Source organism: Odontesthes bonariensis, chromosome 5, assembly GCF_027942865.1.
Source record: "Odontesthes bonariensis isolate fOdoBon6 chromosome 5, fOdoBon6.hap1, whole genome shotgun sequence".
NCBI classification, from domain to species: Eukaryota; Metazoa; Chordata; class Actinopteri; order Atheriniformes; family Atherinopsidae; genus Odontesthes; species Odontesthes bonariensis.
Window position 1 is genome coordinate 19884001 of NC_134510.1, and position 22083 is coordinate 19906083.

Here is a 22083-nt window from a genome sequence, read left to right on the forward strand (position 1 = left end):
TTATTGTTTTTTGTTCATTGTTAATATTATTAATGAATTTACGAAACAGTATAACAATCTATTTGTATTTGCAATTGGCTTTTTCTGGTGCTTGTGACAGACTTTTATAGTGGTAAGACATTCTCACTGATACATTTAAAAAAGACGATCGCAATTAAAATGTAATTCCCGCAGTAGTTTAAAAATGAAAACGACTTCTCTCTTTTAAATGACCACTGTGCTTCAAATGTGACTTTCTGATGTCGACTTTTGAGGGGAAGTATCAAGAAGGTTTGTTCCCCCACTGCTATATGCTGCTGATATTTAAAGTTGCATGTTTAATGCTTTAATAAATGCACATGACAATCTCCTTTGGTAACTATACAGATAGAAACCTTTTACAACCCCCCTATAAAAGAAGTGTGCTGTCTCCTGCACATCCTCTTCTGTGTTAATAAAACTCAGCACTGACCAAATGATGGAGACTTCAGTATCATTGTGAGTTATGCAAAAGCTGACTGTCTCACTTAATTCATTTTTTTACATCATACTTAATCTTTTCATTACGTTTTGATATATTTTATAAAGTTTATCTATCTATTTGTTTGTTTATTTATTGATTTATTTCGTCTGCTTTGTTTTCGGAGTCTCGGGGAGAAAGCTTTTATTCTGAAACACTCAGGGACCGGAAGTGTTTGGTCCGTTTTAGCAGGCGGAACCAAATTGTGAGAATTATCTCCAGTGGGAGGAGGCTTCTGTTCAAGTTAGAGAGGTATTAGCGTGAAACCTGTCAACAAACTCTCATAGAGTGTCATTTGTTACTTTTCCTCAATGGACATTTCTTGACAGAAGCATTTTCAATTAAAGGACAACGGTGAGGTTTACTTAACTGTCGTGAATTACAATTTAAGCTCTGCAAATGTTAACGTTACAACGAAGTGGACGTTTTGTTTAGCTAGCAAGGTAACGCCAGTGCGGTAACGCCAGTGCGCTAACGCCTGCTACTCGGTGAACGACAGGTCTCTTAAAGGCCCGGTGCATAAGGTGGCTAACGATTCTGGTAAGTTTACAAGGCTTTAACGTACAGACAGTTGTTGGTGTTGTGGCAAACAGACGATTGTTTTACTCGCAGAGCTGCATTGCTAACAGTAGCAAGTCAGCTAATAGACTCGGCTTGTTGATGTTCGTTAACGGGGGCAAACGCTCTGTCTCTGGCACTGGTGTGAGCAAAGTCTGTGGACCAGCTGGTGTTATCTGATGTTTTTGTGTGTCCACTGAGGAACACGTTGTTCCAAGTCCCTGATGTCGACCCAATACAATGACAAGAAAAGCAAAAATAACGGTGTCCTCGTCTCTTGGATGCCTGATGTGTTTTCTTCATCAATGTCTCTGCAGCTTCGTCTCAACAAAGAAGAATAAATGTCATCTGAGCTCTGACCCCTGGAACCCTCCTGCCCAGAACTTAATTTATGTTTTGCGGTGAGGCCATGACTACTGTTAACATCACCAAGGATATCCAATACAGGCAGATCAGGGTAAGCAAACCAATGTCTGGGGCATGAGCCTGGTGTGCCCATCTTTAGATGTATTTCACTTTACAGAAATGGATGTAAAGGGACTCTCACAAATTCTTTCTCGTGCTGTGTACTGACTGATTTTGATTCATGTCTCCAGGACAAGAGGGCATCAGGCTTTCAAAGGTTCCATCATGTGACTGATCCCTTCATCAAACGGCTTGGACTGGAGGCCGAGCTTCAGGTAATTCACAACATGGAGCAATTTAAAAAACTTTTTTTCATTTAAATTGAGATGGATGCAGAAAAGTAGGGCAACATAACAAGATGTTTTTCTGTATTATGGTACCCTCTTCTGATAGTCAGTATCACCTGTTTCAACAGGGCCACAATGGCTGTGTGAACTGTTTGGAGTGGAACGAAAAGGGAGAGTAAGTACTCAAATCCTTAAAATTCACTGTGATCACATTTTACAACGGTCTGGAAGAACTTTAAAATGAAAATGGCCTTCTCCATGTTTGGTGGATCCGCCAATTACTTTCTTTTCCGGTTCCGCAGCAGACAGCAACAGACTTTTACAATAATAAAAAGATAATAAAACGGGTGGTCTGTGGGTTGAGCAGGCGCCCCATCTACAAGAGGCTATAGTCCTCACTGCAGCTGGCTGCGTGTTGTTCCCCCTCTCTCTGCCCCCTGCTTCCTGTCTCTCTGAACTTTCCCATCCATTAAAGCTGCAGTCTGCAGGATTTGTTGTTGTCATACGTAAAGTCCTAATTTTTGGCATTTTAAGAGTTTACATGATCTATCAGAACGCTTGAAGTTGAAAACGGTGACCTCCGTAGTCGCAAAATGCAAGAAATGCTTATTTTTTAACCGAAAAATAAAAAGTTATTCAACTTCCTATCCCGCCCCATCAAAACACATAAGAACTCGTGCACGTCTACGTGCACGCCAGATCCGTGTACACAACTCCTCATTCATCAACTCACCTGTCATTTGCGATCATGGAAGACACAGTAAGTAGACTAGCCCGTAATGAAGTTCAATAGTCTGTATAAATAAGCGTGGGGACGAGCCTACCTTGTATCGCGCGTGCACAATCGGTGATTGACAGGCAGCAGAGCCCAGCTCGTAACCTGATTGGTTACCTTTTACCGGTCCGGTCTGCAATTTTGTAAACAAACCTGCTGGCTTTGGAGGGACCTAGCGGGACATATAGGGGACCTAGAGAACTCTTTTTTTTTTTGTATTGGGGTATTTAATGTACTACTTTCAGAATCCCCGGACAGTTCCAGGCATTGTGCTTGAAAAAGAGTTGCAGACTGCAGCTTTAAAGGCACAAAAATTTTTTTTAATCTTTTTTTATTTTTTTAATAATTTTTTTTTAAATAAAACCTGCGTCAATGCGCGATAAAATATTTATCGGCGTTAAATAATTAACGAGTTAACGCGATAATAACGAGTTAACTCGCCCAGCCCTAATACTAACACAAGGTGTTTTACATGCCACATTATCATAGTTTATTCCAGATTAGTCCAGGTAGCATATCAAGGTCTCAAAACCAGGATAATACCTTATCCAGGGTTTTAAAACAGAGTAAGATGTTTGCATGTGAAACACACTAACAGCATACTTTAAAAGTCCAATCATAACCAGATTACTTGTATACATATGCACATAACATGTAAAATTTGACATCTACATATATTCTGAGCCCTGTGATAATGAAATGCAGTGGAGCCTTGATGTTCCTCTACATTCTGTTTATGCCTCCATAAATGTCTGTGTATCATTCATTTTACCTCACTTTCAACACCATCAGTATTGTGAAACGTCTGACTTGAATCAAAAGAATAATTTAGATAAGTACGAATAGGAAGAGGGCAGAAAGTCCACATATAAATCATTTATTCAGCTCATTACAGCTCCTGTCATTTAATCCCAATGGCTCACCTTAAGCCGATGAATAATAATTGTATCAGGGCTCTCAAGTCTCACGCAATGAGCGTGAGACACACGCATTTCAACAAGTTCACACGCTCACACGCCACACATGCCATTTCTCACGCTGAGAAATGATCAACTTCGTCGCACAGAAATTCTAATGGCCGATACTATAAACGAGTCAATGGCAGGTTACTGTGCGCTCGTACAGCTCAGAATAGCTCCGGTACAGCTGTCTTGATTTAGCAACCCATCGGCAAATCACAAAATAGAATTTCTCAGCCAATCAGAAAACAGAATTTCTTGTTGCCGGGTGTGAAATAGCTTTCAGCTGCAAGCACGCGTCCATGAATGCACAGCGGACATAGCCTATTATGCTCTGAATGCGTGCAGAAGTTGTAGACGAGCTGGAGGTGGAAGAGAACCGTCAGGATCATCAGCAGGTCATATCTTCATTTATTTGAATCTTTTGTTAGTTACTATAGTTTTCCTACTCTTTGTAAAAGACCAATACCTGCCGGTTAAAGTGTTCGTTGGAGTAGTAGACCTAAATATTCAGCACACACCCTTTGACATGAGCAACTTAATGAAAAATGAAAAATATGTAGGAGTGTAATTAGGCTTCCGTGGTTAATTGTTTTCAAAGGTGACTGGTATGAACAGATTCCCAATAAGGCTATCTACAATTGCCAAACTGGTATTAGTTCTGCCACACTGAAATGCTGATGCAGAGAGGGTTTTTTCCATGGTGGGGCTCAATAAAACCAAGACAAGGAACACTTTGTTTCTGAATGGAACTCTGTCATCCATCATGACTGAAAATGGCTGTGCTTTAAATGGGAGCCCCCAATATCAGTCATCAAGCATCAAAATCTGCCACAAACACTTACAACAACACTCATAAACAAACACCTAAAACAATTTATTTTAAAATATAGCAGAATTTAGTGTAAAAGTGAAGATTTGTGATTTTGGTATAAATAAAACAATTTCTTTGTTCTTTAAGTAGCTAGTTTATGGCGATGGGATACTGCAAGGGACCAGCCCCCCCCCAAAAAAAACAAAAGAAACCCCCCCACGCACATGGCCCGGCCCCTGCCCCGCCCGAATCTCACTCCAAGCAAACTTGAAAACTTGAGAGCCCTGATTGTATGTAATAATTAAACTACAGGGCAGATACTTACTTTAGGTCCACTACTGTACATTTTAACCGGTGTGACCTAATCAGTTGTTGTTTGACTTGTCCTGATGATTCTTTTTGTATTCAGTCTGCTGGCTTCAGGCTCAGATGATCAGCATGCCATCATCTGGGATCCATTCAGACACAAGAAGCTGACAACTATGCACACAGGTCATGCAGCAAATATATTCTCTGTAAAGGTAAGGAGAACTGATTGTAAGATGGACGTACTGCATAGTTAGGGGCCACATTACTAAAGTTATTAGCGCTGCGTGTGCTTATGTTGAGAGTGTACTATCAGTATCAGAAAGGCGGCATTGAGAGGAAAGGAGGAGCCGTTGTTATTGTGTTTTTCAAATCAAATCAAATTTATTTGTATAGCACATTTCATGTACAAAACAATTCAAAGTGCTTCACATAAAATAAAAGCATTGCAGCAGGGAGAGTAAGAAGTATTAAAAATACATAAAAGAATATAAAGAGAAACAAATAAAATAATTTAAATGAATTTTAAAACAAGAGACAGTGAATTATATTTTGAATTATATCGGTGAGACTCTGCCTTGAGGTCAAATACAGAGGAAAAAATATTTCAAGAGTAGAACATGTTGACTTTAACAGAACAGAATTGGGGCTATGAATAGACCGTTGGTTGTCTTTGTAAACGACCTAATAATGCCAACAACTAGACGACCGTACCCCCGTGAGACTCTCTGTCTGCACTTATCAGTTTATATTCTGGTGTTTTGGTCTGTCCATACAGTTCCTTCCTCACTCTGGGGACAGAATCTTGGTAACAGGCGCAGCCGACACAAAGGTCCACGTGCATGACCTGACGGTGAAGGAAACCATCCACATGTTTTCGGATCATACCAACAGAGTCAAACGCATTGCCACAGCACCCATGTGGCCCAACACATTCTGGAGTGCTGCGGAAGATGGCATCATCAGGTAACATCAGGGACCTCGGATGAAGCCAAAGGAGTAAGCAATAGCTACTGTTGTCCCATGTGCTATGTTAACTTTCTCCTCATTTACAACAGACAGTACGACCTGCGGGAGAACAGTAAACACTCTGAGGTGCTGATCGACCTGACAGAGTTCTGTGGTCAGCTGGTTGAGGCCAAGTGTCTAGCAGTCAACCCACGGGACAACAACTACTTGGCTGTGGGAGCCAACGGGCCTTTTGTCCGTCTTTATGACATCAGGATGATTCATAACCACAGGTTAATACCACTCAAATGTGGTACATTCCAGTTTTGACACGCACACCTACACAACTGGATTTTCAAAGTCTGTTTTGTTCTTTTACGAAGGAAATCTTTGAGTCAGAGCACATCAGCAGCTGTGCACACATTCTGTGACACGCAGAATTCCATCCCCGATGGTGCTGGGCAGTACTACGTAGCAGGTTTGTACACCACTTCACTGTCCGGTAACAAATGAATTGACTGAGAACTATTTGAGAAATGCAGTTGTTGAAGGGAGGTTAGTTGAGAGGGGTGGGCTTTAGTAACATCATCTTCTGTGTGAATGCTTCAGGGCACCTTCCAGTGAAACTTACTGACTATAATAACCGCCTGAGGGTGTTGGTGGCCACGTATGTTACCTTCAGCCCAGATGGCACCGAGCTGCTTGTTAACATGGGCGGGGAGCAGGTAATGTGTCCCACAACAAACACCAAAAGGATGAGAGGGGTCCTCTTTCATTTGCACCCTTCACTCACTGGCGCAGTGTTTTTAAAGTTTTACTAAAGTTTTTATTTTTTTATTTTCATGGCTCTTACAGGTGTATCTGTTTGACTTGACATTCAAGCAGAGGCCATATACCTTCCTGATTCCAAAAAAAGGCAAGTCGTCAGCCGGCAGATTTTTGCCACAATTCTCAATAGCTGTTTACTATGTAGCATATATCAAGGATGGTATGCATGTACAGTCTGTCTTGGTAATCTCTGCAACTCATGTTGTTCCAGAAAATGTGCAGAATGGAAAGACAACCAATGGTGTCTCCAATGGACTTCACTTGCCAGCCAGCCGCATTTGTTTTACTGGAGGCAAAATGCAGTCTAGGTAACCTGTCACAGCCTTTTGTTTTGAGTTAGCTTTTTTTTTTTCTTTTTTTTTTGTGACGCAAATTTATTTTGAAAATGTTCACTTCTTTCTATTTCCTCGTTATTTAGGTCTACAGAGCTCCCACCCCAATTGGAGAAAGTAAAGCAACAAGCTAATGAGGCCTTTGCCCGCCAGCAGTGGACACAGGCCATCCAGCTGTATAGTTTAGGCATTCATGAGGCCAGCTGCAACGCCATGCTATATGGGAACCGGGCTGCAGCTTATATGAAGCGCAAGTGGTAGGTGTCCTAGTGTTACGTTACAGAAATGATGAATCTTTGCAGTTATCTACTGTTAACGTTCGGGTCTGTTATTCCCAGGGATGGAGACCATTATGATGCTCTCAGGGATTGTGTGAAGGCTCTCACACTAAACCCCAGCCATCTGAAGGCACATTTCAGGCTGGCACGGTGTCTCTTTGAGCTGAAGTATGTGGCTGAGGCTCTCGAGTGTCTTGATGATTTTAAAGGAAAGTTTCCAGAGCAGGCACACAGCAGCGCCTGCGACGCCTTAGACAAAGACATCAAGGCCGCTCTTTTCTCCAAGTCAGAATCAGGTGGGAAAGAGTGAAATGCCGTCGTGCTGGTTTGCAGCAAGGAAAGGAATTCAGTTTTTGTATTTCAATGTGCGAGAATGTGCGAAAGACTGGTTGAAAATAAGATTTTTTTTTTTTGTCATCACCAGCAGAAGACAAGAAGGCCAACAGCTCCGTTCGTTTCCACTCGTTCAGTCGGAAAGAATCCATTCCCGAAGACGAGGTGGTGTTGAGGGAGCGCAGTTTTGATTACAAGCACAGATATTGTGGTCACTGTAACACCACCACTGACATCAAAGAGGCCAACTTCTTCGGAAGGTCAGTGCATCTCCCCGACAGTCTGCTCTGGTCTCACTAGGGGGCAGTCATCAGCTGTGTGACAGAATGTGATCTGATCCTCCAGTTAGTCACCGTGTAAACAAAGCACAGCGTGCTTCCGCCAATACCAAGCAATTATAAGCTTTTTCTGAGCTTTTGTGTCTGTACTGAAAATGCCTGTCAAACATTCAGTGTTGTTGGAAAAAAGTAAGAACCCCTAGGTTTATTAGCTGATTAAACCTCATCTGACCTCAAACAGCTTTTACTCAAACTGCAGATCAAAGCTGCCCAACTTTCTGAGCTATTTTACCTTTTCTTCTAGCTTTCAGTAAAAATGGTGTATTTTTTATCTTTTTTTTTTTTTCCCTCTGCATTGTTAGTCTGTGCTATCAACGGCGCCATGGCTCGACATGTTCCTGTCTTTACGTTACACATAACCGCATGCCTGTTCAGAAAATTGTTGCTAGAAAATTTAATAGAACTGTCCGCATTGATAGAATAGACAGATTTGTCTTTTTTTCAAATGCCACGTCAGGCAGAATAGATTCTGATAAGCATCATCACAAAGTGTGGAAATTAGTTAGATATTAGATCAACTAGTGACCTTCTAGTTTTTTTTTATCAGGTGTGTGGATATTAATGTGTTTTAAAGAGAGCATTTGTTGATTATGAGCATTAGGAGTATTTAGTTGGAAGGGCACACCTACCAGCACCTTCACTTAGTACTCATTCGTCAGATCCCACATGTTTTATTTTAACTTGTTGGTGACCTTGATCTCAACTACATGGCTGTAAGGTTTTGTGACTTTGCATTATTGCCATTACTTACTAAATACTTTACATAAGTTACTCACAAAATCTGTCCACAGCCTAACATAAACACCACTTTTAAGCCTAAGTGCTTCGTTTTTGAGTTACAGTAGGACTTTCCAGGAACACATTTTGACATTTTAACGCACACAAACAGACAGACTTTTTAAAGTAAAACACAATCCAGGCCAGGCTCAGTGCTGTTGAAACTGATCAGGGATTTTTTTTTTTTTTTTTTTTGACCTGGATAATTCAAATTGTAGTTCATGGCACTAATGAAACTTGTCCACCGGTCCTGAACTGCAACATTCAGTTTTTGATGCCACATATTTGAGGCCACATATTGTAATGTATGCTGTGTGATGGTAAAAAAAAAAAAAATATCGATTGACCTCCACTTCATCTGGTATCTCATCACATTCTGTAGTTGAGTGCTCTGAATAACTAAAAGCATTGTTTCAGTTCTTACCTAACCTAATGTACCTGACTATCCGGCTCAGTTACCGTTCACATGATGACTGGAAAAGTCCTGTACACCTCTGTACTGCCATGAAAAACGGTTTCACAGTTTCCGTTAATTGTATTTCCAGTCGATGTTTCACGTCAGAGGAACGTGGCTTGTCGGGGCAGGTCTGAAAGCTCTTCTTTTCTCTCCAGCAAAGGGCAGTACATTGTCAGCGGCTCAGATGACGGCTCTTTCTTCATATGGGAGAAGGAGACAACTAATCTGGTGAGAATTCTGCAGGGGGATGAATCCATCGTTAACTGCTTACAGCCCCACCCCAGCTACTGCTTCCTGGCTACTAGCGGTATCGATCCTGTGGTTCGATTATGGAACCCCAGACCAGAGGTAAACAAAGATTTCTTCTGTCTATTTTTACAGAAAGACAGATCATCATGACTTTGGTCTTAATAAGGTATCTCATGAATTGTGCTTGATTGCCTCTGCATTCTTGCTTTGCAGACGGACGGTGACAATGGGCGTGTCGTGGAGGACATGGAGGGAGCTGCTCAGGCCAATCAGCGGCGTATGAACGCTGATCCACTGGAGGTTATGCTGTTTAACATGGGCTATCGCATCACTGGCCTGCATGGCGTTGGCCCAGATGGTTCAGATGACGAGGACAGCTCAGACGGACAAGTACAGTGTAGACCAAGCTAGACACACAGTCGTCCATTCTGTAGAATGGATTTAGGAAGCAAAGCATTCTCCCGGCTCCTGTTTGAAAGCTAATCCCCGCCCCCCTTCTCTGACAGAACATTGAGTGAATGTCATGTCACATCTCTGCACTATGCATCACCCTCCGCTGTCCCACGCTAGGATTTGTGGAGGTCACTTAAAGATGGGGAATTTATGGAGGGTGGAGACAACACCCCTCTCGCCCTTACAAAGCACCAACAACACATCGGCCCGTCCCTGCAACCTGTCACGGCATGGGGGGGGACACCTCTTGAGGAGAGCACCTTCCATGTCACTCCCAGTTTCTCACTACGAAGGAGGAGTTCAGCACTTGCCACTCCTGAGGTCTATGTTGGACAGACACGCAACACGTAGGAGAAGCAGCGCAGGGTCAGGTGATCCATTTTCAAGTCAGGGTGGCCACACAGTCACAGTGTCTCAGTGGAGGAACAGATCACAGGCCAGAAAACGGTGCTTTGTTGCATCTCCTGTCTGCTCTATAGATGGAGCAAAGCGTCACAGTGCCCTCTCATCTCGGAAAGCCTGCACATGGAAATTAGACAAAAATTTGACTCGATCCTATTTTTAGTTGGAGTTTTGGAAGCCCGAAATTATTTGTAACTTTAAATTGTTTGAGTTGTTGCTCCAATGAAATGCATTTAAAAGCTGTGTTTAGTTTACAACTGTCAGGAAAAACGAGGGGTTTCTTCTGCCAAAGGTTGCCATCTATCATTTCGACAGCCAAGGATTAATGTTGGTTTCTCGGTTTCATTCGCAAATGATTTTGGCTCCATTTAGTTAAAGACTTTTAGGACAATAGATAATTGACCAATAGATAATGTCCACAAGATATTGACAAGTATTTGTTAAAGGGAAAAAATAAATCATTAACTAATATATATAGATATATATATTTTTTGTTTTTAGTCCCATCGATTGCACATACCATTTGAGAAGAAATGTCAAGTGTCAAACTTTTGTTAGGTATAAGTGGGACACACACTGCTTATGTGTGTTGTATTACAACTGGGCGCAAAGTATTTGGTGGCGATAAGGTTCCCGGCTGCATGGCTCTAGCAGTAGTCCTCTTCTGCAGTCAGGTGTTCAGCTTTCATGAGGCTCCTGTGACCATAGCTGTGAGGGGGGGAAGGAAGAAAGCCACTTTCCATCTGGTGCTCAGAGAGCAGCTCATTGAGATTCCATTGCCCCCCCCCCCCCCCTCATGGGTTTATGTTAACAAATGGGTCCTCAGCAACATGCATCACTAGGCTTCCATGTGTTTTACTTTGTTCATTAAGTTGTTTTTCTTTGAGGATTCCTGTAATAACATTTGTTGCAACAAAACGAAGAATAAAATTATTGAACACCTTCTCGTCTGTAGTAATTTTGTTCCTTTGATGACAAATGCTTTGCTCCTTTCCTTCTAACACGCAACAAGAAAACCAGCAGCACAGACCCAATACTATCTAGGTTAGGAAGATGTACTGTGTGCAAAGCTACAGTGTGCTCATTTGTCAGTGTCTGCTCTCCTCATAGATTTAGCTGACTTATCACATAACAGATGTAGGCTCCGTACACCTCAAGCTGGTACATTGGGGGCAGCGTCTCATGCCCCATTTACTGTTGTAATGAGGTGGCCCACCTTTAAAAGCACATTAAACATTAAATAGTAAAAAAAAAAAATTGTCGTAAAATGAAAGGTTTCTGGGACGGAAACAAAAGCTCAATAAGAAAGAAAATAGACAAAAACTATAATAAAACCAGATGGAAAAACATTAGCCTTTATTTGTTTTATAGGAAATCCTGTATCGGTACCCAACATCAATCCCAGCCACTGACCGGAAAGTAAACACCGGCCGTTTGCTGGAGTCTTCCACGCTGACTGTGCGCCTGTGCGTCACTGCCCCCTCTCCCGTCCCGTTTCTGCAGGTTGTGATGGCGGAGGTGGCTGAAACCGACATAATGATTAACTACCACGGTGATTTCCTAAAAACCGACAGAAAAAGCAGCCGCTACCCCTACTGCGTTGTCTGGACACCTATTCCTATATTATCGTAAGAGGCTATAGCATTATTCCTGTTTTGGCTAGCATTAGCATCAAATGTGGCAGCTAACAGCTCGGGCGGCAGGTTGTTGTTTTCAAAACAAACGAAAGCAGATTAGTACTAGTCGGTGATTTGATCTGTTTTATTACACCTTTGAGTGCATCGTTTACGTTCGACAATCAAATGTATGTGAACTGACCCATGCATCCATCCTGCAGGTGGGTGCTCCCCTTTATTGGTCACATGGGCATATGCACCTCTTCTGGAATCATACGAGATTTTGCAGGATCCTACTTCGTCTCGGTGAGTTTTGCAGCTGTTGCGCTGAATTCATATCCTCACCTAACAGGTTATTTCCCCTCAGCTTGAAACGCTTTAATTTAACGTCACGCAGATGTGCAAAGCAGAAGCTGCCGCATTGCTAATGAGCTTACATAATTTTTGACATTTAATGTATTTTTAGAAACGAGCCGTTCAGTTTTACTGTGACCTCAATCATAAGTTCACATGTATGATTTTGAAATGTTCCTTCCAGGAGGACAACATGGGGTTTGGCCAGCCAACAAAGTAGGTTTATTGGTCAAAATTCAATCATTTGCATCATGCCCTAGTTTGTCCAGCATTAAATCTACATCCACTGATCCACTGTTAACTAATGTTGCAGGTATTGGAGGCTGGATGTGGACAAAGTATGTGGTAATGGTGCAACAACATGGGACAAGGCAGTCCAGGATGCATCTGAGGAATACAAATGCAGGCCGGTGAGACTGTATTTAAGACTTTACATATTAATACATGTTGTTAACTCATTACTAATACAACTGTTTCTTTCCCTTTTTCATTGAAGCACAATCTGTGCTTAGATAACTGCCATTCCCACGTTGCCATGGCCCTCAACCTTATGCGATATAACAACAGCACATCTTGGAACATGGTGAACCTGTGCATGCTGTCTCTCATTCATGGAAAACACGTCAGGTGAATATTTCACACTCACTCACACACATTCGGTATGGCTACATTCAAATAATATAGATCATTTTTTTCTATTTATCAAACTGGTAATCCTCTGAACTGTTTCGAGGACATTTGTGGTTATTTGACAGATAATTTCCTTCATCCAATCATAAGGTCCCCTCAAAGCATAAAAGCTTCCTCCCTTGAAGCCAAACCTCCTCATCTAACATATGAAGTCACATGTAGAACGGCTTTTGAGTGCGGTCTTGGCCTCTTTATGTTGGTTCGACATATTTATTTCAGCTCGTCTTGAATCTGACGCAACAACAAAAGGATGGAAAAGTAAGCGATTCTAAAAAGAAACAGCTGGAGGAACATGTAGCGCCTCAATGAGTTCATTTGCAACAGGTCAATAACATGACTGGATACAAAAAGAAGCACCTAAGAGAGGCGGAGTCTCTCTGATGTAAAGATGGGCAGAGGTTCAGTCATCTGCGAAAAAAAACAACCGAGCCCACAAATTGTGGAGCGATTTCAGAAGAGTTTTCCTCCGTGTAGAACTGCGAAGATTTGGAATATTTTACCATCTACAGTATATTAGAGAAATACAACTCTGAGAATGTGGAGACATCTCTGTGCGCAAGGCCCATAGCTGAAAATCACTAGATTTAAAAACAGGCATGTCTCTGTCGTGAAATCACTAGAACCCCAACCCTCAAATTCCTAGATGAGGCAGTAATTTTCAAGAAAAGTTGTAAAATGTCTTATTTTCAACATTTAATAAGTTTTCTATGTCCTGTTGTGACTAAAATATTAGTTTATGAGACTTTCAGATCATTGCATTTAGTTTTCGTCTACATTTTGCAGTCTCCCAACTTTTTTTGGAATTGTGGTCGTAAAAAGTGACGACTACACAAAAGGTTGCTGCTTCCTGACTGTATTTATTCGATTTGCTCCCGCTCTGTTTTTCTTTTATGTCTTCATACCCCTTCTGTACAGCCCTTGCCTCAGTTCAAACTTTTCCGTTGTACTCTGGAAATGAACTATAGTTACTTACTGAAATACTGTAAGGAGGAATCTTCTACTTTCACCAAGACAAGATAATCATTTACGCCCTGCTCTTTAAGTACAACTGTACATTGCATCTATTTCCTGGATCGCTTGACGTTTCCTTCACACCTGTGTACATCTACAGCAGTTTTCTATTTTGATCGTCCAAGTCTTTGACAATTAAACATGGACAGAATCAGCTGGGATCAAACTACCTACTGAGCACACAGTCCTGTCACATGACCTGTTGTGGCTTCACTGACACCAATCATCAGTGCAGTCTTGACTATAAACAATTAGATTTTCTCGTCCAGATTAGCCAGGTTATTGGTTGTTGTTTGTTTTTTTTGGCTCTGTCCTTAGCCTCTTGGGAGAACGTAAGAAGTCACGATGACAATGGAGGATTCCCTTTTCCAGGATGGACAGAAAACACACCAGTAGCTTTTGTAAAGTTACAGGCATTTTCCTTAAAACCGCTCTGCTGCTGGATTGTAGTTGCATTAGGAGACATATGGCTCAGAGAACCCCCTCATTATTCTCCGCTGACCCACATAGAGAACGCTGGCGTCACAGTTTGTGCTGCCTCTGTGCGTGCACTCCCACGGCACAGGAGTCTTTTTAAACAGATGGGCTGTCGTGTAATTCATCACTGACAGCAGCGCTCCCTTCTGTGCCACCGCTGGAGGTCACCTCTCCGCTGGGGCCCCCAGCTCCGACTGGGTGGATAGGACAGTAGGACGCAGGCCGGGGTGTGGTGCGGGATGAGAGTTGTGCGAGCACGCCTCACATGTCCCTGGGCTTTCCAAAAAAATACGCCGTCACCTTCACTTTCCAGATGTTGTTGGTTTCTCTAACACGCTCTTTCTGTCCCTCAGCTGGGCCGCGTTCATCAAGACCTGGCTGCCCTCCATCATGCTCTTCGGAGTCCTGGCCACATTCGTCCTGACATTCCACCTACAGTAATGCAGCAAGCAGTACAGGGCTTGGGTTGTACTTCTATTGTCACTGACGGGAATGGTGTGTTTTCACGGGATTTTTGTTGCTACAAAAAAAAAATACCAAAGGAGGGATTCCACTACGTGTTGTGATCTGTAGCAGTGTAGTGTCTGGGAGGGCAGTCAAGGGCAAACCCTCATTGTTGTTGTTTTTTTTTGTTTTTTTTACATAATTCATGTTTGAACTGTGGAATTTCTTTGTTGTTGTTGATATTTTGTTCTTTGCTGTTTTATACTGTATCAGACAGGTCCACCCCAATATCTTCAAATATTCTCCTCACACTACATGATCTTTCACATGGCGCGGCCAGTGTTTTCTTTTTTTTGTGTGTGTTTCGTGGAACTGGTGGTACTGAGGGTGGCGATGTGCGTTGCACCACACTGAAGCAACACATTTGAGTTGCGGGGATGTATTTTTCATGAACGTCGGTGATGAACGTGTTTCCAGGACGGCTAATGCTGATTTCAGTGATGGATCGCCACAAAGATGGTCACAAAATCTTAATGCTGAAAGTACTCATCAATTATTTGTCCAAGAGATACGAGCCGCTACCAAAGATAGAATGACATGATGGAGGACTCGCATGTGAAAAGCCGTTTGTATTGTGCTCCCATATGAATCTGTTTTCCTCCGGCGTGTAAAGGTTATGTGTGAAATGTTTTTGTTATTATTATTTAAGCTTTTTGTTTGTCTCCAGACAGAAACTGAAAGCTCTCAAACTGTGCAACCTCATGCTAGAATGTTACTTTAACCCAGATGAAGTATAAACTGATTTGTATTTAAAGCCTGGTCCCTAAATGAGCACTATTTATAGTGTTATTTTACGTCACTCTCGGTTTGAAATACCTCATTTTGTTAGAGAATATTTGGATTTCTCCGGCGTCTCCCCTGGCACACTGTGGTGTAGGTCACAGGCTGTGGACGTTCTGATCGTCCTCTGTACCTTTAAGGGAACCACGTACCTTTTTCATCCAGCAGATTCTGTGTGATATGAACTGCCATCAGTTTACGGGAACCCTTATTGCCACAGTGGAGCAGATGAGGAGGGACCAGTGCTGGGACGCTGCAGTGTTAGTGTGTGAGAACAGAAGGTCACATTTTTCTCTGCTGTGACTCTCTTTTCTGAACATTTTGGCTGTAGTTTTGAGATGTGCATTTTTTCCGTCCTCGTGTTTTTGGGAGTTCTTTTTTTTGCACCCTACCAGTGCTTGGAGTGTCCTTTTGGCTGCGAGTGTTTCGCTGTCACGCGCACAGTGAAATGTGTTTCGAAGGCTCTCCTCAAAGTGCCACAAGATATTCCAGAATATGCCAAGACCATCATCATCACAGAGAATGATATACACCAAATTGGACCTGATTCGTTTACAGAGCTGGGGAATGTCACAAACATTATTTTAAGCAATAACAGGTGAGAATGTCCTTGTTGTTTCTCTCTTTTTCAGTCATGTATATTAACCCTTATTTGGATAACTGAACTAACTTCCTTGATGTGTACATAATAAATAAATAACGTACATATCTGTGTGTGGTTGTTATTTGTGAAATGTTTGACGTCTTTTCAATCCTGAAAATGATACGAAATGCCTGAGAGCGAGTGTTACAGTGTTAGTCATCTCCTCAGGATCACAGAGTTGGCATCCCACACCTTCTCTTCCCTCATCAACCTGCGCTTCCTGGACCTCAGTGGAAACCAGCTGGCACTCATCCATCCAGAGGCTCTCAGCATACCTGGCAGTCCCCTTCAGGAGCTCAACCTGAGTTCTTCGCTGTACAACTTCACCGCCCTGACAGACCTCACCACGGCTCTGCGCTGGGGCCGCCTCTGGGGGCTCCTCCGCCTTGACCTCTCCGGAAACAACCTTGCCCTGCTGCCCCCCGGGATGTTCTCCCATGTTCCCAATCTGCAGCAGCTCCTCCTCACTAACAACTCTTTGATGGCTGTCTACAGCGGGACCTTCTCTGGCATGAACCATCTGGAGATGCTGGACCTGACGCACAACACCATCCAGACATTCAGAGCTGATGCTCTGCAAGAGCTGGAGAGGCTTGGCAGCGTGAGAATCCTCCTCGGTAACAACCCGTACACCTGCTCTTGTGAGATCCATGATTTTGTCTCTTGGCTGAATAAATCAAGAGCTCAGATAGATGTGGATGCCGTCAGATGTGCCTCACCAGCGGGATTAACCAACTCTCGGCTGCGAGGTCTCACCGTCCAGGCCATCGGCTGTGTTGCTCCAAGCCTCGCTGAGGTGACCGACCTCACCCTGCAGACGTCCTACGTCTTCCTGGGCTTGGTGCTGGGCTTGGTGGGCATGGTTTTTCTGTTGGTGCTCTACCTGAATCGCAACGGCATGAAGAAGTGGATCGTGGACACTAGAGATGCATGTCAGGACATTCTTGAAGGGTATCACTACCGCTATGAGATTGACTCTGACCCTCGGCTGAGACAACTCTCAGGAGCTGGTGGCAGGGCACAAGGGAATGTGGGTTTAGCTCTGTCACAACAGCTGCCAAATGACACCTGTATTGTCCAGGTTCCCACGGAAACGCAAGCCAAACAGGTGACAGCATCCCCGCCTCTAAATCTATGATCATCAAGCGGAGTTAATTGGCAAAAAAATGAAGTGGCTTTGACAAGATTGTGTCAGGGAATTTATACTTGATCTGTTTGGAGCTTCCTGTTCATACTGCAGTTACAACCTATAAACCTAACCCTAAAAAGTGCCTTTGTGTTGAGGCACTGGAAACATAACCTGTAGATTAGTTTGGTGTTTTTTCTAAACTTAACAGGAGCAGTGAGTGGAATGTTGTAGAGAATCCCGGTTTTAGTATTTACTTTTTGGGATTATTATCATAGCTGGGGCCTTTCTGTGTGGACTTTGCATGTTCTCCCCGTGTATGCGTGGGTTCTCTCCGGGTACTTCGGCTTCCTCCCACATGCATGTCCAAAAACATGCATGTTAGATTAATTGGTGTCTCTAAAAAAAATGTCCTTAGGAGTGAGTGTGAGTGTCTGTGGTTGTTTGTCTGGTTTGTCTCTGTGTGGCCCTGTGATGGACTGGCGGCCTGTCCTGGGTGTACCTCTTGACCAATGACCTGGATAGGCTCCAGCCCCCCTGCGACCCGACCGACGGATTCAGCAGGTATAGAAAATGGATGGATGGATGGATTATTATCATCCCTGTTAAATATCAAGACGTATAGCTACAAGTTTTTTTTTTTATATATATATAATACTAAGTAAATGTGTATTGTGCTTGGTTGTGTTCATATTGTGATCTGTATTAGTATATTTAAAGGAGTAGACAAAATGGCTGCTGTGAGATTTAAAAAAAAAAAAAAAGTGCATTAAATATAAATAAATCATTTGCCTATCTAATGTAATTTTCGAGTACTGTGCTCTTTTGCTGTTACTGCTGTGTGGTACACCATGCTACACGAGCTCATATTTTTCTCCACATGGCGCCCATCTACTGTTTGCGTGATTAAGTGTCTCCGTGCTGTGGAAATAGGGCAGAATGACAGATACTGTTTGCAAACCCCTGCTGGCTCTGCAGCTGTGCACCCCTCTGTGCCCCACCTGGGATGTTACCAGCACGGTCTCTGTGCATGAATTAGCAAGTCGCAGATTTGTCACAGTGTAAAGTGGAAGAAAAAAAAAAATGTCTACGCTGGCGTAATTCCCCACAAGGTGAAACTATCTGGTTGTTGAACGTTCAGAGGTGGGATGTTTTACATTATCTTACCCTCCCTCCTCTGCATGGTTTTTATATCCGCCTCGTGTGACGTCACGACTCACCTGTGGGTGGTGTTAGGCTCTGGGATTAGCTGTAGCCGCAGGTAATAGCCAAACATTGTGAGACTCTGCAACACAGGGCAGTTAGTTTTTTATTAACAGAGGAGACGCGAATGAGCTGCGCTGCGTGGTTCGGTCGAGGCGCCGGACTCCCGTCCTCAGGTTTACAAAGTCTGTTGTCTGCCGACACACCTGGAAATCTGTGGGCTGTCGAAATCCGCCTTTCTCTCTCAGTTCGAGGCGCCAGGAGTTTTTTCTGTGAGACTTCCGCGGTTTGCTCGCAGAGCAAGTTATCCGGGAGAAAACGCCACCACAACTGTTTCTTCTTATGCGGTAAGTGGGCGTTTTGCAGGTAAGACTAGAAGCGGTCCAATGTTGAACGGTGGCTGGGCTTCTCTGGTACCGTAGGCCCGAAATAAAATAAAGTACAACCAAGCCAGCAATCGGTGAACTCAGATGTATTTCCATGCGCAGGATTTCAGGCCAGGTTTTTTTTGTTTTGTTTTGTTTTTTCTAGATGCTTTGTGTTAGTTTGACGGGTTTCATGTTGTGAGTCTGTGTGTGACAACAAAAGACAAAAGGTTTACGCAAAGTTTTCAACATTCCTGTACCACTCCAGGTCCCAGGCATTTTGAGGCATGCCTGGCCACAGCTCAGGGGCTCCCCAGACGTCCCGCCACCACAAACACCACACCTCCAGCTCCAGGGGGGACAAGTACCGACAAAATCGAACTATATCCAGGGAGAGCACGGCCAGCCAAGACTCCTACAAGGATCCTCATGGCGAACGTCTACGTGAGCACCACACTGACCACTCCCGATATTCAGAAAACAAGTACGGTCGCAGCAGAAGCCACCCACGAAATGGCACGGCTCGGGGCTCAGAGACTATAGGGTTTATTCCAGGGACAGCAGATGGCACGCCCAGCAGCAGACCCACCTGTGGCTCCTGTGCCTCTATGGGCTGGAGTGGCTGCAAGGCTCTCATCTGCTGCGTGCTGACCTGTGGCTTTTACGGCAGCCGAGAGCCGTGTCTGCCTGTTAACGAGAGCTCCACAGACCATCCTCCCAAAGCAGGCGGTGAGCCTCACCCTCCCAATGGCCTGGCTGTGAGCAACCCCACCTGCGGCATCCCTTTGGAACCCAGCAAGTCCGCTAAAACTTCCAAGCTGCAACAGAACGAAAGCTTCCGCTACGCAGATGTGCGCATTGGAGGTCAGACGGTAAAGTATGAAGTCAACAACCCCAAACGGAGCCGTGTGCCAGTTAAAGGGGAGAGCCAGCGACCAGTCAGCAACACCAGCCTGCTATCCAATGACTATTATGACTTTGATGACCAGTGCGACAGCACAGACATTGACTCCCTTATCACCAAGAAGCTGCTGGAGCTTTATGCCCTCCATCAGATTGACCAGCTGGCCAAGTGCACCTCTGACTCCTCTTTCTCCCGCAAGACCAATGAGATCAGTGAGCTCATCTACAGCATCGCTCAGGACTACAACCTGGAGCAGCGGGAGGCAGAGTGCAAGCTGGTGCACGGGGTCATCCGCATCAGCACCCGGAAAAGCAAGAGGAACAAGAGCCATCACTCAACGGGGCAGCGTCCCAATGGCAGGAACGACGGGACTCTCCCCGACAGTGGCAACGAGACCATGACCAACCCCTTCATGAGCAGCGACTGTAAGCCAGCTTATTTGATTAGCTTTTATAATCAATAACCTCTGTGTTTATTATACAATTAGAAAGCCATTTCCAGTGCCATCTGGCTGTAGCGTTCATGTCATTAGGTCTTCCCCTAATGACTCATAGTGTCTGTTGGAATGCTGCTGCTTTTGTTTGCCTTTCAGTTGTTGCATTTTGCAGGCAGTGGCCTCATAGGAATCAGTTAATCTGAGGCAAGCTGATACAAGTACACGCTGTCAACAAAAACATTGCAAAAGCTCAGAGATGACCAGCTTAAATTTAACATAAGAGCTTGTTGGAGTCTGTTGAGGCGCCCAGTCTGCCTGTGTTCATCTTGTGTGTCTTTGTTTGTTTGTTTGTTTGTTTTTTGTCTTTGCGCCCTGCTGCAGTCCCAGAGGTGAAAGTGTCCGAGCAGACGCCATCAGACGAACTGGCGAGGAAAATGAGACATTACAGCGGAAAAAGTGAGTGGGAATTTTCCATTACGCAGCGCGATCCCATGTGTACCATCGTTTGCACTCAAAGCACAAATGAGGAATTAAGACATCATGATATTGAATTTTGCGTTAGAAGCTACAGCCTTTATTTGTCGTGGTCACTGAGGTGTAATTATCGCTCCGGTGAGTGAGTCAGCGTGTGGGGTTCAGCCTCAGCGACCCATTGTGCCCACAGCCGCTCTAGGCATTTTCTCACCTCCTTTCTGCTTTCCACTGGCATACCTCTCTTCAAACAGTAAAGCCCTGCATTCCGACTCTTTTCTCTGTACATTACAATCCCCGGCTCATTAGAGGCCTCCTCCCCACTTCTGCCACCCAACACCTGCCTGCCCGTCTGCCTCATTCTCTCCCCCTCCAGCTCAGCGTTCACGCAACACCACCTTCCAAAGCAGCGGATCGAGTCACATTAAGTATATGCCTCAAAGTGTCCCCTGATTTATTATGTAATCTAAGCAAACAACTTGAATTACAGATGGATTACAGTGCAGCAGCCCCCCCCCCCCCCTTCCTTCCTCTAGCTGGTCTGTGAAGAGGCTGTTTAAAGGACAGGGTGTCCTGTTACATGCCTTTGAATGAGGGTACACCACATTGTGTTTCCACAACTTTCACACCGAGGCCTGGGAATTTATCAGCGGCCTGGCATGAAACTCAGCTGTTTTGCGTCTCACCCTCTGCGGCTGAAGTATAACATCTGCTGCTGTGCTTTGTTTCGTTTTCACGGTGTTGAATCATGTTTTCTCCTCTCTCCAAGCATGTTCCTCCAACACCACCACAGCCTACTCGGCCTACCATCACGACACTGAAACTGACTCCTCAGGCGCTCCTCTGCTGCTTATTTGAAGATCAACACAAGGGAGACGAACCTGCCCGCACTGGCAAAGCATGTAGCCAAAATGGACAAATATTACCCCTCTGCTGTCATTTCTGCTGTTACAGTCGAGCACCTTTTCACCTGGACGGTTTATACTTCTCTTTTTCATGATCAGGATGACATTTTTTTTTTTATTTCAAGGATCTTTATCTGTGTAATCCGTGACCAACGGAGGTGACTTATTTTTGTTTGTTTTCGTCCACCCAGGGACGTTAGTTTTTATGAATTTGTATGCAGTGTTTTCAGAGTGTAGAGGCTGATGGAGGGGGGAAGAACAAAAAAAAACATAGCCGTCCTCATTCTTGTTGGTTAAAAAAAGTTACTGCGCATGTTCTGTATGTATGAGCTTATTGTCTTCTACCATTTCTTTGGACTCCTACGATTCGTTGTTTTGTTTGTTTGTTTTTTTACCTTAAAACTATGTTGTTCTAAGCCATATTTTGATGTAAATACTCTTAAGCAAATGTTACTGTGCCATTTTTTTAACATTTTTTTCTATTTTTTTTCATTTTTTTTGTTATACAATAACTTCTGTTTTTAACAAAATAAAAAAAATCTCTGCTTTGTGCCTTTTTTTCTGTGTTGTTGTTTTTTTTTTTTTTTTTTTTTACGAAGG

At 43.7% G+C, this 22083-nt stretch overlaps 4 protein-coding genes across 6 annotated transcripts; all 4 read left to right on the plus strand.

The window, feature by feature from the left end:
• The first annotated feature begins 717 nt into the window (after positions 1–717).
• Positions 718–10934, plus strand: wdtc1 (WD and tetratricopeptide repeats 1). Of its 3 annotated transcripts, none has more exons than XM_075465178.1 (16): positions 718–1039; positions 1375–1514; positions 1654–1737; positions 1878–1924; positions 4707–4818; positions 5382–5569; positions 5662–5844; positions 5935–6029; positions 6161–6276; positions 6407–6467; positions 6591–6687; positions 6798–6968; positions 7050–7285; positions 7414–7582; positions 9050–9242; positions 9357–10934. In XM_075465178.1, the coding sequence occupies exons 2-16, from the start codon at positions 1449–1451 to the stop codon at positions 9552–9554; spliced, it is 2016 nt and encodes a 671-aa protein (XP_075321293.1). In that variant the 5' UTR covers positions 718–1039; positions 1375–1448; the 3' UTR covers positions 9555–10934. The 3 variants fall into 3 exon arrangements, with proteins under 3 accessions (XP_075321293.1, XP_075321295.1, XP_075321294.1); XM_075465180.1 differs by having other exon boundaries at positions 7417–7582; XM_075465179.1 differs by having other exon boundaries at positions 718–853.
• A 527-nt stretch (positions 10935–11461) lies between these two features.
• Positions 11462–15404, plus strand: LOC142379851 (transmembrane protein 222-like). Its single transcript, XM_075465182.1, has 6 exons — positions 11462–11626; positions 11836–11920; positions 12153–12184; positions 12282–12378; positions 12465–12595; positions 14500–15404. The coding sequence occupies exons 1-6, from the start codon at positions 11508–11510 to the stop codon at positions 14585–14587; spliced, it is 552 nt and encodes a 183-aa protein (XP_075321297.1). The 5' UTR covers positions 11462–11507; the 3' UTR covers positions 14588–15404.
• Positions 15405–15497: 93 nt separating this feature from the next.
• On the plus strand, positions 15498–17956 carry LOC142379850 (trophoblast glycoprotein-like). Its single transcript, XM_075465181.1, has 2 exons — positions 15498–16028; positions 16242–17956. The coding sequence occupies exons 1-2, from the start codon at positions 15769–15771 to the stop codon at positions 17209–17211; spliced, it is 1230 nt and encodes a 409-aa protein (XP_075321296.1). The 5' UTR covers positions 15498–15768; the 3' UTR covers positions 17212–17956.
• A 457-nt stretch (positions 17957–18413) lies between these two features.
• kdf1a (keratinocyte differentiation factor 1a) lies at positions 18414–22033 on the plus strand. The gene is made up of 4 exons (XM_075466620.1): positions 18414–18749; positions 19036–20096; positions 20489–20563; positions 21348–22033. Exons 2-4 carry the CDS (start codon positions 19055–19057, stop codon positions 21434–21436), a joined length of 1206 nt encoding a protein of 401 aa, XP_075322735.1. The 5' UTR covers positions 18414–18749; positions 19036–19054; the 3' UTR covers positions 21437–22033.
• The last annotated feature ends 50 nt before the right edge of the window (positions 22034–22083 follow it).